This window comes from Hemiscyllium ocellatum, chromosome 10 (genome assembly GCF_020745735.1).
Source record: "Hemiscyllium ocellatum isolate sHemOce1 chromosome 10, sHemOce1.pat.X.cur, whole genome shotgun sequence".
NCBI lineage: Eukaryota > Metazoa > Chordata > Chondrichthyes > Orectolobiformes > Hemiscylliidae > Hemiscyllium > Hemiscyllium ocellatum.
The window spans coordinates 14,361,786-14,375,208 of NC_083410.1; the positions used below are offsets into that span (position 1 = coordinate 14,361,786).

At 43.7% G+C, this 13,423-nt stretch overlaps 1 protein-coding gene across 1 annotated transcript; it reads left to right on the top strand.

Annotated features, from left to right (window-relative positions):
- The first annotated feature begins 261 nt into the window (after positions 1–261).
- LOC132819347 (cytochrome c oxidase assembly factor 6 homolog) lies at positions 262–13,114 on the top strand. Its single transcript, XM_060830805.1, has 3 exons — positions 262–344; positions 5,783–5,931; positions 10,736–13,114. The coding sequence occupies exons 2-3, from the start codon at positions 5,788–5,790 to the stop codon at positions 10,829–10,831; spliced, it is 240 nt and encodes a 79-aa protein (XP_060686788.1). The 5' UTR covers positions 262–344; positions 5,783–5,787; the 3' UTR covers positions 10,832–13,114.
- Positions 13,115–13,423: the final 309 nt, after the last annotated feature.

Sequence of the window (13,423 nt, forward strand, 5' to 3'; positions counted from 1 at the left end):
ATGTCATCAGTTAGCAATATTGAAAATGGTTTTAAATCGATACAAAAGAGTCATATCTAAACCTGTGTTTCTGGAATTGTTGACATTTACTTTTTAAAAGAACAATGTGACCTATAATATGACTGATCTGTCATCAGAACCTCTCCTGAGTACTTCTGCCTTGATGAAAGATGGAAGTGCACCACGTGATGATCTAAAATAACCGGAACTGCTTCTTGTGTTACTTTTATTCTTCCCGGTAACCTGCGTTCCCTGACAGTCAGTTCCGGTTCCGCTGAGTCTATGACGCCGCCATTTTAGCGCAGAGCGGGAGTGAAGGTTGTGGAAGCGGGAGGACCCTGGAGGTAACACATGAGAATAAAACTAATAGAAATAACTAACTTGGGGGTCTTTATGTCGACGTAATCCATCGCCGATAGGTCAATGACTGATGATAAAGTGAATCCACATCTGAGAGTCCTGGATGAGGCCTCATTGATGCCACAATCCACCCCCAAGAATTAAAAATGATCAACAAATTACTGCAGGAAATCAGATCAAACCAACCCCATCGTCTCTGGGAGGCTCCTAGATTCACATTCCACCCCCCACCCCCCCCCAGCTACACCACAGGGAATGACCCCTACACCCTGCCCCTGACTGTACAGTTAGTCCTGTTGGAGTGGGCCACACACTGTACTCTGTGTTGGGTGTGAATCAGATTGGAGATGTGTTGTACATACACTCTGTTCAAGCCCCGTCTCTGGCTAAATTGGACTCTCATGCCTAGTGACCAGATTAGACTTACAGTGCGGAAACAGGCCCTTCGGCCCAACAAGTCCACACCGACCCACCGAAGCGCAACCCACCCATACCCCTACATTTACCCCTTAACTGAACACTACGGGCAATTTAGCATGGTCAATTCACCTGACCCGCACATCTTTGGACTGTGGGAGGAAACCCACGCAGACACGGGGAGAACGTGCAAACTCCACACAGTCAGTCGCCTGAGTCAGGAATTGAACTCGGGTCTCTGGCGCTGTGAGGCAGCAGTGCTAACCACCGTGCCGCCCGACACAATGCCCTTCCCATTGTTTAAAAAAAAAACTGTGTCCCTTGGGTTTCTAAAGGTAAGCAGTTCATTTCCTTTTTCAAATACATTCAGGGACTCACAGATGCAGTACAGGCCATGAACTTGAGGTTAGCAGTTCACTTTAACAGTGTTTTTATTTTTCTTCCTTTCCTCCCGCATATGGAAAAAGAGAGTGTTTTTTTCCCCCTCTGCGTTGCGTACACCAGTTCAGGAAGGTATCTAACCTGGTGCCAGAGCCTAACAAAACAACTGCTGAGCTTCCTGTGACCACGTTTAATAGCCAGTAAGGTGCACATGATTGATTGGAATTGGCTAGCCAAGTCATTCTTTCTACAGACCCAGTGTTGAAGTCACTGTGTTCACTTCTCATGTGAGAATGGTCAAATTCGGAGCATCGCAAAGAAAGAAACTGTTTCAGGAAAGTTGAGGGGAAATAAAAACCCCTCGAGTTGAGAAAAAGTTTTGTTTTAAAAGAAAATGTATTGTGAAAATCTGGTTTACACCACTGGCATTGCAGCTGTATCATGTATAATCTGTAAAGACAGTTTGGGTTCTGCTAAGATCCTATAGCTGATTCGCTGTAAAGTTTGGAGGGGAATAACATAGTTATTAATTAACTGGATAGTTAATCCAGAGGCATAGCCTAAGGATCCAAAGATGCTCCAGAGCTAGAGGGCATAGGTTTAGGGTGAGAGGGGAAAGATATAAAAGAGACTTAAGGGGCAACCTTTTCAAGCAGAGGGTGGTACGTGTATGGAATGAGCTGCCAGAGTCAGTGGTGGAGGCTAGTACAATTGCAACATTTAAAAGGCATTTGGATGGGTATATGAATAGGAAGGGTTTGGAGGGATATGGGCCGGGTCTGCTGCAGGTGGGACTAGATTGGGTTGGTATATCTAGTTGGCATGGACGGGTTGGACCGAGGGGTCCGTTTCCATGCTGTACATCTCTATGACTCTATGCACATCTCATAACATAAGCTCGGGTATTTAAGTTCTGTTGAGGGAGTTAGATTGTGTTTCTCATATGGCAGTGTTCAGGGAGCAAGGAGAAGATTGGCATTCGCTCGGAGATCAAGTCAAACACGCTGGGCTGAATGGCCTCCTTTGGGCTATAATAGAATATAGAACATAGAACTGTACAGCACAGAAATAACATATCTGTGCACCATGATGCCATTCTAAGCTAGTCCCAACTGTCTGCATGTGGTCCGTATCCCTCTATTCCCTGCTTGTTCACATGTCTGTATAAATGCCTGTTAAACAGTGCTAAGCCTACAGTCTTTCACCTTAAACTATGCCCCCAGTACATGACATTTTCACCATGAGAAAAAGACTCCCGACTATCCACCCTATTGTGTCTCTCATAATTTTATAAACTTCTATCAGGCCACCCCTCAGCCTCTGACACTCCAGCAAAATCAATCCGAGTTTGTCCAACCTCTCCTTATAGTTAATACACTCCAATTCAGGCAACATCCTGGTAAATCTCTTTTGCACACTCTCCAAAATCTTTCCATCTTCACTATAGTGTGACGACCGGAACTGCACACAATACATAAATGTGGCCTCACTAAAGTTCTATACAGCTGCAACGTGACTTGTCACCTTTTTATAGCTGAAAATGTGTTGCTGGAAAAGCGCAGCAGGTCAGGCAGCATCCAAGGAGCAGGAGAATCGATGTTTCAGGCATGAGCCCTTCTTCAGGATGATTCGGGCTCATGTCCGAAACGTCGATTCTCCTGCTCCTTGGATGCTGTCTGACCTGCTGCGCTTTTCCAGCAACACATTTTCAGCTCTGATCTCCAGCATCTGCAGTCCTCACTTTCTCCTTGTCACCTTTTATACTCAATTTCCTGATTGATGAAGGGAAGCGTGTCGTATGTCTTCACCACCGTATCCACTTGTGTTGCCACTTTCAGGGAGTTATGGATTTGTACCCCATGTATATCTTTGCTCCAGAAGCTCCTGCCATTTACAGGATACTCTGCTTTTTCATTCGACTCCCCAAAATGGATCACATTTGTCCATTATTAAACTCCATCTGCCATTTCTCCACCCAGTTTCCAACTGACCAATATTGTGATGCATTCTTTGACCACCTTCCTTACCATCCACAACTCAAATTTTTGTATCAACTGCAAATCAGACCGCCCCCAGCAAACACACACATCCTTGGTTTCAATTCTCCCAGTAATGTGCAGCTCGCACTTGCTGGTTACCCCAGAGAATCTAATTAATTACTATTTTGTGGATTAGGATCATTATCGGTTTTAATTTCAAAGACTGCATCCCACAGTTTCACTTTCCGTTGATATGTGACCAGGAGCAATTTAGTTACAAACCTTCTGAATCCTGACTGCCACCCACTGAGGCCACCTTTGATACTTTATCAAAAGCATTTATATATATTACAAACAACACGTTCCAGCACTGATCCTTGCAGAACATCACTGGTCACAGTTCTCCAATCAGAAAAACACCCTTCTACAACTATAAAAACAGAATTTGTTGGAGAAACTCAGCAGACCTGTCAGCTTCTATGAAGATAAAATAAGGTTAATGTTTTGAGTCCAGTGACCCTTCTTCAGAACTGGTAACATTTGGGGAAAGGCAGTATTTATGCTGATGATGATAAGCGATGAGGGTGTGGAATGAGTGATAGTTGGAGAAGGAGGGGAACTGGTGAATGGAAAGGGGAGAGGGTAGTGAATGGATAGGTGGATGGGGAGAGAGGAGTGTGTGAATAGATAGATGGGAGAGACGGGAGTGAGTGGATTGGCAGATGGAGAGGGCAGCTAATGGATAGAAGGATGGGGGAAAGGGGAGTGAGTGGACGGGTGGAGGGGGAGTGAGTGGACTGGTGGAGGGGGAGTGAGTGGACTGGTGGATGGGAGAGAGGGGAGTGGATTGATGGGTGGAGGGGAGAGGGAAGGGTGGATAGTGAGTGGATAGGGGAAGGGAAGGGTGGGTAGGGAGTGAATAGATGGAGGGGAAGCTCCAGAACAGCGACAAGAGAAGGTGGTCAGCCAAAGGGATTGTTGATAATAGGCAATAGACAATAGGTGCAGGAGTAGGCCATTCTGCCCTTTGAGCCAGCACCACCATTCATTATGATCATGGCTGATCATCCTCAATCAGTATCCTGTTCCTGCCTTATCCCCATAACCCTTGATTCCACTATCCTTAGGAGCTCTATCCAACTCTTTCTTGAAAGTATCCAGAGACTGGGCCTCCACAGCCTTCTGGGGCAGACCATTCCACACACTCACCACTCTCTGGGTGAAGAAGTTTCTCCTCAACTCTGTTCTAAGTGGCCTACCCCTTACTTTTAAACTGTGTCCTCTGGTTCTGGACTTACTCATCAGCGGAAACATGCTTCCTGCCTCCAGAGTATGCAATCCTTTAATAATCTTACACGTCTCAATCAGATCCCCTCAGCTTCTAAATTCAAGGGTATACAAGCCCAGTCGCTCCAGTCTTTCAGCGTAAGATAGTCCCGCCATTCTGGGAATTGACCTCGTGAACCTACGCTGCACTCCCTCAATAGCCAGAATGTCTTTCCTCAAATTTGGAGACCACAACTGCGCACAATATTCCAGGTGCAGTCTCACCAGGGCCCTGTGCAGCTGCAGAAGGACCTCTTTGCTTCTATACTCAATCCCTCTTGTTATGAAGGCCAGCATGCTATTAGCCTTCTTCACTAACTGCTGTACCTGCATGCTTGCTTTCATTGACTGATGTACAAGAACACCTAGATCTCGTTGTACTGCCTCTTTACCTAACTTGACTCCATTTAGGTAGTAATCTGCATTCCTGTTCCTGCCACCAAAGTGGATAACTACACATTTATCCACATTAAACTACATCTGCCATGCATCTGTCCACTCACCTAGCCTGTCCAGGTCACCCTGTAATCTAACATCCTCCTCACATTTCACCCTGCCACCCAGCTTTGTATCATCAGCAAATTTGCTAATATTACTTTTAATATCATCATCTATATCATGAATGTATATTGTAAAAAAAAACTGCGGTCCCAGCACTGATCCCTGCGGTACCCCACTGGTCATCGCCTGCCATTCCGAAATGGAGCCGTTTATCACTACTCTTTGTTTCCTGTCAGCCAAACAATTTTCAGTCCAAGTTAGTACTTTGCCCCCAATACCATGCGTCCTAATTTTGCTCACTAACCTCCTATGTGGGACTTTATCAAAGGCTTTCTGAAAGTCCAGGTACACTACATCTACTGGATCTCCCTTGTCCATCTTCAGAGTTACATCCTCAAAAAATTCCAGAAGATTAGTCAAGCATGATTTCCCCTTCATAAATCCATGCTGACTCTGACCTATCCTGTTACCGCTATCCAGATGTGTCATAATTTCATCCTTTATAATAGACTCCAGCATCTTTCCCACCACTGAGGTCAGACTAACTGCTCTATAACTCCCTGCTTTCTCTCTCCCTCCTTTCTTAAAAGTGGTTACAACATTAGCCACCCTCCAACCCGCAGGAACTGATCCTGAATCTATAGAACATTGGAAAATGATCACCAATGCATCCACGATTTCTAGAGCCACCTCCTTCAGTACCCTGGGATGTAGACTGTCAGGTGTGAGGAGAAGCAGCTAGTTTGGTGATAATGGAAGGGTGGGAGGGGCGGGGTTTGGTTGAGAGCAATTGATTTATGTAAGTTCTTGTTTCCCAGGAAAAATGAGTGCTCCAACAGCAGATGAGAGGAAAGCCTGTTGGGGAGCGAGGGATAGGTACTGGCAGTGTCTGGATGAGAGTGATAAGGATCCTTCAGAATGTCAGAAGTTAAGAACAATATTCGAAGGCAGCTGCCCACAGCAATGGGTGAGTATTAACATCAAGGTGACGATTTCCTCCTCAGTAATTTCAGTATTAGGCTAAACGTTCAGCACATCCAAGCCCATTCTCACTTCAATGCAATATTTCTCTTTTCTCCAGCACAATTTTGTAAGGGCAGTTTTTGGTTCTGTGAATATCCAGACCCCTTACCTCCTTGAGAAATGTACACAATTTATGGGAATGTGTGTTTAATCTTTGGACAAGAGCCCAAGGCAACATGTTATTCTCCTAAATGATAAGTTCAAACGAAGCTCGGATAATTCTAACCTAACAGACCCACCTTATTTGAAGTAATTAAATCTTTATTTGAAAAAGAAATGCGCACAGTGGATGGCAAAAAAGGAAACAACAGTTTGGATATATATATCTGCAGCATTTTCTAATTTAACTTAAGAGTTTCCATTTTTTCAGTCAAGTATTTAATATTTTAAATAATTTGCTGTGGATTACAATACTGTGGTTATCGAAAGTACAATCCTGTTTTCTTTAACATGATGACTCTAGTCTCTTGGTAAAAATTCAATTCACTGTTAAAAATTGTAGGCCAGCAGATGGTGCTATGACACCTTGTCGGTCAGTGTGTGGCCAAATGTGAGACTGAAAAATGTGTTGCTGGAAAAGCGCAGCAGGTCAAGCAGCATCAAAGGAACAGGAGAATCGACGTTTCGGGCATAAGCCCTTCTCCAGGAATGAGGAGGGTGTGCCAAGCAGGCTAAGAATAATGGTAGGGAGGAGGGACTTGGGGGAGGGGCGTTGGGAATGCTATAGGTAGAAGGAGGTTAAGGTGAGAGTGATAGGCCGGAGAGGGGGTGGGGGCGGAGAGGTCAGAAAGAAGACCTGCAATCATCTTCCTGACCTCTCTGCCCCCACTCCGGCCTATCACTCTCACCTTAACCTCCTTCTACCTATCGTATTCCTAACGCCCCTCCCCCAAGTCCCTCCTCCCTACCTTTTATCTTAGCCTGCTTGGCACACCCTCCTCATTCCTGAAGAAGGGCTTATGCCCGAAACGTCAACTCTCCTGTTCCTTTATGCTGCCTGACCTGCTGCGCTTTTCCAGCAACACATTTCTCAGCTCTGATCTCCAGCATCTGCAGTCCTCACTTTCTCCCAAATGTGAGACTGTTTTGCTTATTCCATCTGGAATTTCAGGGGGAGAAGGAAGAGCAAGAGAATTGGAGATGGAGACCCTACTGCTTTGCAGAAGTGACCAACCATTGTACGTTTTTATTTTGTTTGTTCGTGGATGTGGGATCACAGGTTAGGGCAGCATTTATTGCCCTTGAGCATGCAGAGATAAGCTGCTGCCTTGAACCACTGAAGTTCAATGGTGTAGGGGCGTCCAGAGTGCTGTTAGAATGGGGTTCTAGGATTTCATCCTGCGACAGTGAAAGGACAGTGATATATTCCCAAGTCAGGATGGCCATTGGCTTGAAGGAAATTTTGCAGGGGTGGCGTTCCCTTGTATCTGCTGCCCTTGTCCTTCTAGATGGTAATCGTCATGCGCTTGGAAGGTGCTGTCAAGGAGGCTTGGTGATGAAGGCAGTGATGCCATTCAGATACTTTGTCATGGATGATGTCCAGCTTCTTGAGTGTTGTTGAAGCTACAATCATCCAGGCAAGTCAGGAATATTCCATCACTCTCCTGACTGGTGCCTTGTAAATGATGACAGGTATTGGAGAGACAGGGGTGTTATGATACCGGGGTAAATCCCTCTGCTAATTTGAACCCAATACACACAGGAGCTCACCTCGCGCCATAATCTGTTAAATTTCGAGAGGCAAAGAACTACCCCAATTTTATTATTTAAAGTAAAAGATTTACCATTTTCTTCTTTAAGTCCAACAGAGAATACTAAAACCAACAACTATTTACAACTTCTTTCTCTTAAACCTGTGTTTTACCTCCCACTCTACAATACTAGTCCTGTAAATTCCCCCTTAATGTTTTTTTTCAGTTAGATTCTTCATTTAGATTCCCTGCAGTGTGGAAGCAGGCCCTTCGGCCCAACCAGTCCACATCGACCCTCTGAAGAGTAACCCACCCAGACCCATTTCCCTCTTGTTAATGCACCTGACATTGGGTAATTTAGAATGGCCAATTCACCTAACCTGCACATCTTTGGACTGTGGGAGGAAACCGGAGCACCCGGAGGAAACCCGCGCAGACACGGGGAGAATGTGCAAACTCCACACAGTCAGTTGCCTGAGGCTGGAATCGAACCTGGGACTCTGGTGCTTTGAGGCAGCAGTGCTAACCACTGAGCCACCCCTAATAATTTACAGTAAAATCAATTTCAAACCCCGGTATAGTCTTTGGATGTCAAGTCCTCTCTGTAGATTCCTCTAGGTCGACGTTGGTGTTCTGCAGCACATTTTTTATAGACCGGCACCTTTCAGAGAGTTATTCTGCTAGCAATCTGTTGCTTCTTGGCAACTCTTTGTGGTTCTTCCCCTTACTGTTCAAAATGTCTGGTTTTATACTTCCAAACCATCAGATCACTTCATTGGTTTGATCTCATCAAAATACTAAATTCAAATTTGATTCGATCTTGGTATCCGGGGCATAATTTAAACTGGCTGAATTTGAATTTGTTTTTGTATCATGGCAACACAGCTCTAGCTATTTGTTTCACCCACTGTTACATTTTAAATCCTTTAAGAACACTTTGTGCCAGCCAGAAATTTCAGCTCCCTCAAAGGTACTGTACACACCTACACCTTTATTACAGGGGAGAATTGCCCACCGCATAATTCGTATTCTCTGACATACTCCTGTAACCACCGTACATATAGGGCTGATCCAGTTCGGTTTATGGTCAATGGTAACTCCCAGGATGTCGACAATAGCGAGTCAGTGAAGGTGTTGCTGAATAGTAATCTGCTCACAATAGCAGAGAAGCCATCTGAACCATAAGAATACTGGGTATAGAAGCTGAATTAACATGTTTAGTACTCCAACCCCATTCTTCCATTCAAGAAAATAATGACTGATGTTCCTCATGCACACCACTGTCTCTCACTATCCCCATATTCCAAATTCTCCCAATCACTAAAGATCCATTGACTTCTGTCTTGAAGACGCAGAGCAGAACACCAAACATTCAGAGGGAAAAAAGTTTTCCTCACCTCAGTCCCTTTTTCTCCAACTGATAATCTTCTATATTCACTACGCTGTGAAAACAGTCTGTCAGGGTCTATCCTTGAGAATTTTATATGTTTCAATCACATCACCTCTGTCAAAAAAATGGAATGAAATTTCCAATAAGAGAAAGCAAAAAGAAAAAGAAATCAGCAACCCAGGATTGAAATTCTATTGAAAGTGACCTTTGTGGACAGCAGTGAGGGTCTATTGTGGCAGGATTACAACACTTACCCAACTGGACCACATCACATTGCTTGTAATAACTAGATGGTAAACACTGTATTCTTATTTGGGTCAAATCATGGCAATAGGGCTCAGCAGAAATTACGTGAGTCCAGTTCCTGCAGGAAAAGATCTGAGTAATATCTGCATTTTAGTGGGCGGCACGGTGGCACAGTGGTTAGCACTGCTGCCTCACAGCGCCTGAGACCCGGGTTCAATTCCCGACTCAGGCGACTGACTGTGTGGAGTTTGCACGTTCTCCCCGTGTCTGCGTGGGTTTCCTCCGGGTGCTCCGGTTTCCTCCCACAGTCCAAAGATGTGCGTATCAGGTGAATTGGCCATGCTAAATTGTCCGTAGTGGGTTAGGTAAGGGGTAAATGTAGGGGTATGGGTGGGTTGTGCTTCGGCGGGTCGGTGTGGACTTGTTGGGCCGAAGGGCATGTTTCCACACTGTAAGTAATCTAAAAAAAAGTAAAATGTAAAAGAGTTTTAAAAACCCAGAAATTGCTGGAGAAACTCAACAGGTCTTGCAGTATCTGGCGGTAAAACAGAGTTACTGTTTGGAGTTCTGTGATTCTTAGGGGATTCAGGTGCACAGACCTTTTAAGAAGTAACAAACGTGCAGAAAATAATCAAGAAAGCAATGACATGTTGGCTTTTGTGTCTAGACCACTGGAGTACAAGGATGGAGAAATTATGCTGCAGTTGTGCAAAACCCTGGTTACACCCCACCTGGAGACCTGTGAGCAAATCTGGGCACACACCTTAGGAAGGAGATACTAGCCTCTGAAGGAATATGAAGTGGGAACAAGTAAAGAGCAATGTCTGGACTTCATGGGCTTGAATTATAAGAGATGATATGAATTAGGCCTGTTTTCTCTAGAATTTAGATGGTTAAGTTGTGATCTGATCAAAGTCTTCAAGATATGAACAGGAAAAGACAGGTTAGATAAAGATAAACTATTCTCACTTGTTTGACATTCTAGAACCAGGGAGCGCTTTTGAGAATTAGGGCCTGACAGTTCAGGAGAGATGTTCCAAAGCACTTCTACACACAAAGGATGTGAATATTTGAAACTCTTTTCCACAAATGGCAGTAGATGCTGGATCAATTGTTAATTTTAAATAGTAAATGTTTCTTAAGCAGAGATATTAAGGGATATGGGCCATAGACAGGTATATGGAGTTAGGCCACAGATCAGCCATGTTCTCATTGAGTGGTAGAACAAGCTCGAGGGGCTGAATGACCTATTCCTGTTCCTATGGTCCAGCATTCACAGGGCTTGAAATGTTAACTCTGTTTTCTGTCCACCATTGCTGCCAGACCTGCTGAGTTTCTCCAACAGTTTCTGTTTTTGTCTATTTCAGACCTCCAGCATCCACAGTTTTTTGTTATATATGATTCTGCTCTTTATTCATCAGATCAAGTACTTTGATAAAAGAAGAGACTATTTAAAATACAAAGAGAAACTGCAAAGTGGAGGATTTCAGCAACAGGAGAATGTCATCAAACCATAGCCATCCGCAGAAGAGGAGAGCAGGGACAGGTCAGGTTTCGGAGTCAAACATCCCACTGTGAAGGACTCTTGATAGCGGCTGAAATCATCAATCCTGAAATTGCTGGCGGTTCCTGAGGAGATTTATGGTTGAGAGATCAGCTAATATTAACAGTTACACCTGGTTCCACCAGTAGCCAGATTTCAGAGAAGAGCAGTTACAGCAATGTGAACAACCACTACTCAGGGCTTAAGATTTCCTCTCTTTTGAGTTTGTAATGGAATCACAAATATACTTTAAATTAATGTATTGACTGTTTCAATACAAATGATAAGTGGAAGATATCTTGGCTCATTTGCACTGTTTCTTGGTGAAACGACGCAGTGACTATTAGAATACTGTCGCATTGTGTCATTATCAGTGATTGCCAGTCTGTTTAGCACTTCGATCACAGTGTATTTAGGAAAGATTGCACTGAGGAAATGGTATCTCACCCGGTTAAACGACCACTTCAAATTTTGTCGTCTGCCTGTGATTGAGCTGTGACCAGCCAGTTATCAACTTACTTCAAAATGCATTGTCCAGATATGAGCCAGGTTTGGAGGGGCATAGAACTATGTGGGTGGCTAGCCATTGGTATGCTGAGCATATTGAGAAAAATGAGCTTGAGGGGGTGCTGTTGTCCCTGATTACATTTCAATGGAAAATCAAAGAGATCACTTAATAAATTATTTTTAAAAATCACACTCTACACTTTTAAAATTAAATTTGTTTTGCAAAACAGAATTTTCTATCAAAGAATTAGCATGATATGAGAAAATTGACTGGTTCCAGGGTCTTCTCTCCAAACCTGAATGCAGCACAGGGATAATGCTTCCCTCTGCTGGTGTATCAGTATAACACAACTGGATTCCCATCAAATGGGAATTAGTCCCTACTCATGATTAAACTGTTAAAATGTATGTTATTGAAATTTTTAAAAAAGGTTTATCCCTTAACACATGCTCATTAATGTAATGGGAAACCAATTTTTAAAACTTTTTGAGTAATGTTAACTTCATAATTTGTGTCTTTAAATAATGTGTCTTCATTTAATGTGTGTGTGTATATATATATATATATATATATATATATATGGTGGAAAATATTGAGCTAGCATGCCAGTTGTGGGCGGCATGGTGGCACAGTGGTTAGCACTGCTGCCTCACAGCTCCAGAGACCCGGGTTCAATTTCTGCCTCAGGCGACCGACTGTGTGGAGTTTGCACGTTCTCCCCGTGTCTGCGTGGGTTTCCTCCGGGTGCTCCGGTTTCCTCCCACAGTCCAAAAATGTGCGGGTCGGGTGAATTGGCCATGCTAAATTGCCCGTAGTGTTAGGTAAAGGGTAAATGTAGGGGTATGGGTGGGTTGCACTTTGGCGGGTCGGTGTGGACTTGTTGGGCCGAAGGGCCTGTTTCCACACTGTAAGTAATCTAATCTAATCAGTTTGGAGAAATATTTAAATGATCAATTTAAACATACGAGTGAAGTCAATTAAGCATGTTTTTGGTCCTTTCAGGAGCAAGTGTCAGTCAGCACTTTTAAATGTTGTGAGATATTTTTAAACAGCTCCTCTCACTGCTGTCACCAGTGACAGACTTACAAGTACAAACTCACTGTGGAAGGATAGAATCTGTTGGATGTCTTTTTTCACAGCCCAAGTGGGTGTAGTGCAAAAAAATGTGTACGTACACTCTTATGGCATACCAAAATCCTGCTGGCAATATGAATTGTCCTATAGTGACCCCAAAAAAAGTTACTGCTTTGAAACTGCCTCCCCCTGTAAACAAAATGTGGAAGGTATGATAACCTTTTGTTCAGTTCCAGTTTCTGATGAAGGTGTTCTTAAAGAACATGTTTGCCATTTCACTAAAAATAGCAACTAGAGTAAATTTTTGCTATACATCACAGATGCAACACGACCAGAGGGATGCTGCCAATCTCCTCCCCGCCTCACTCTGGGAATAGCTGCAATAGAGTGCTTTCTCTGTGATTTCCTGCGTCGCTTTCATTTCTGTTTCTAATTCATGACTTTAATTAATGTATTGGCAATGTCACGCCTATTATGCCCCAATTAATAGTTGTTGAATAATGAAACTTGAAGTAATTAATTCACTGGACCTCTTTAAAAAGGTCAAGACCACTAAATACGGTCTGTTCCCATTTGATCCTTGGTGTGTATTCATAGAAAATCATAACTTGTATCTTCCTTCCTATGATCATGGTGGAGGTATTTTGCGAAATAAATTCTATGCATTGTTCTCTATGTTGATTGGCCGTGATGTATATATATCAGTGTTTTATCCTCTGAACTGTTTACTGCTACTGCACTGTTACTGCTGGCACCACCCATGTGCACACAGAACTGAAATCCAGTGTTAACTCTATCCATATGCACATATGGTGTCACTGACTCCAAAGGAACTCTTGACTTTGTGCCTGTCTCTTCCCCCCCCCCCCCCCCCCCCCCCCCACAAAAACAATTCGGCTTGGCAACCCTTTGTTGCGCTACAGCCAGTCCCTTACCACAAATCTTGCTTGTGAACACTGGACAGCGAGACAGCACAGTGTGAGC

What these genes read in the sequence shown, in the direction of transcription:
- LOC132819347 (XM_060830805.1), top strand. Translation starts at nt 5,788, where the DNA reads ATGAGTGCTCCAACAGCAGATGAGAGGAAAGCCTGTTGGGGAGCGAGG. An exon ending in GCAGCTGCCCACAGCAATGG is followed by an intron (nt 5,932 to 10,735) that starts GTGAGTATTAAC and finishes TTTATTCATCAG; the next exon opens with ATCAAGTACTTTGATAAAAG.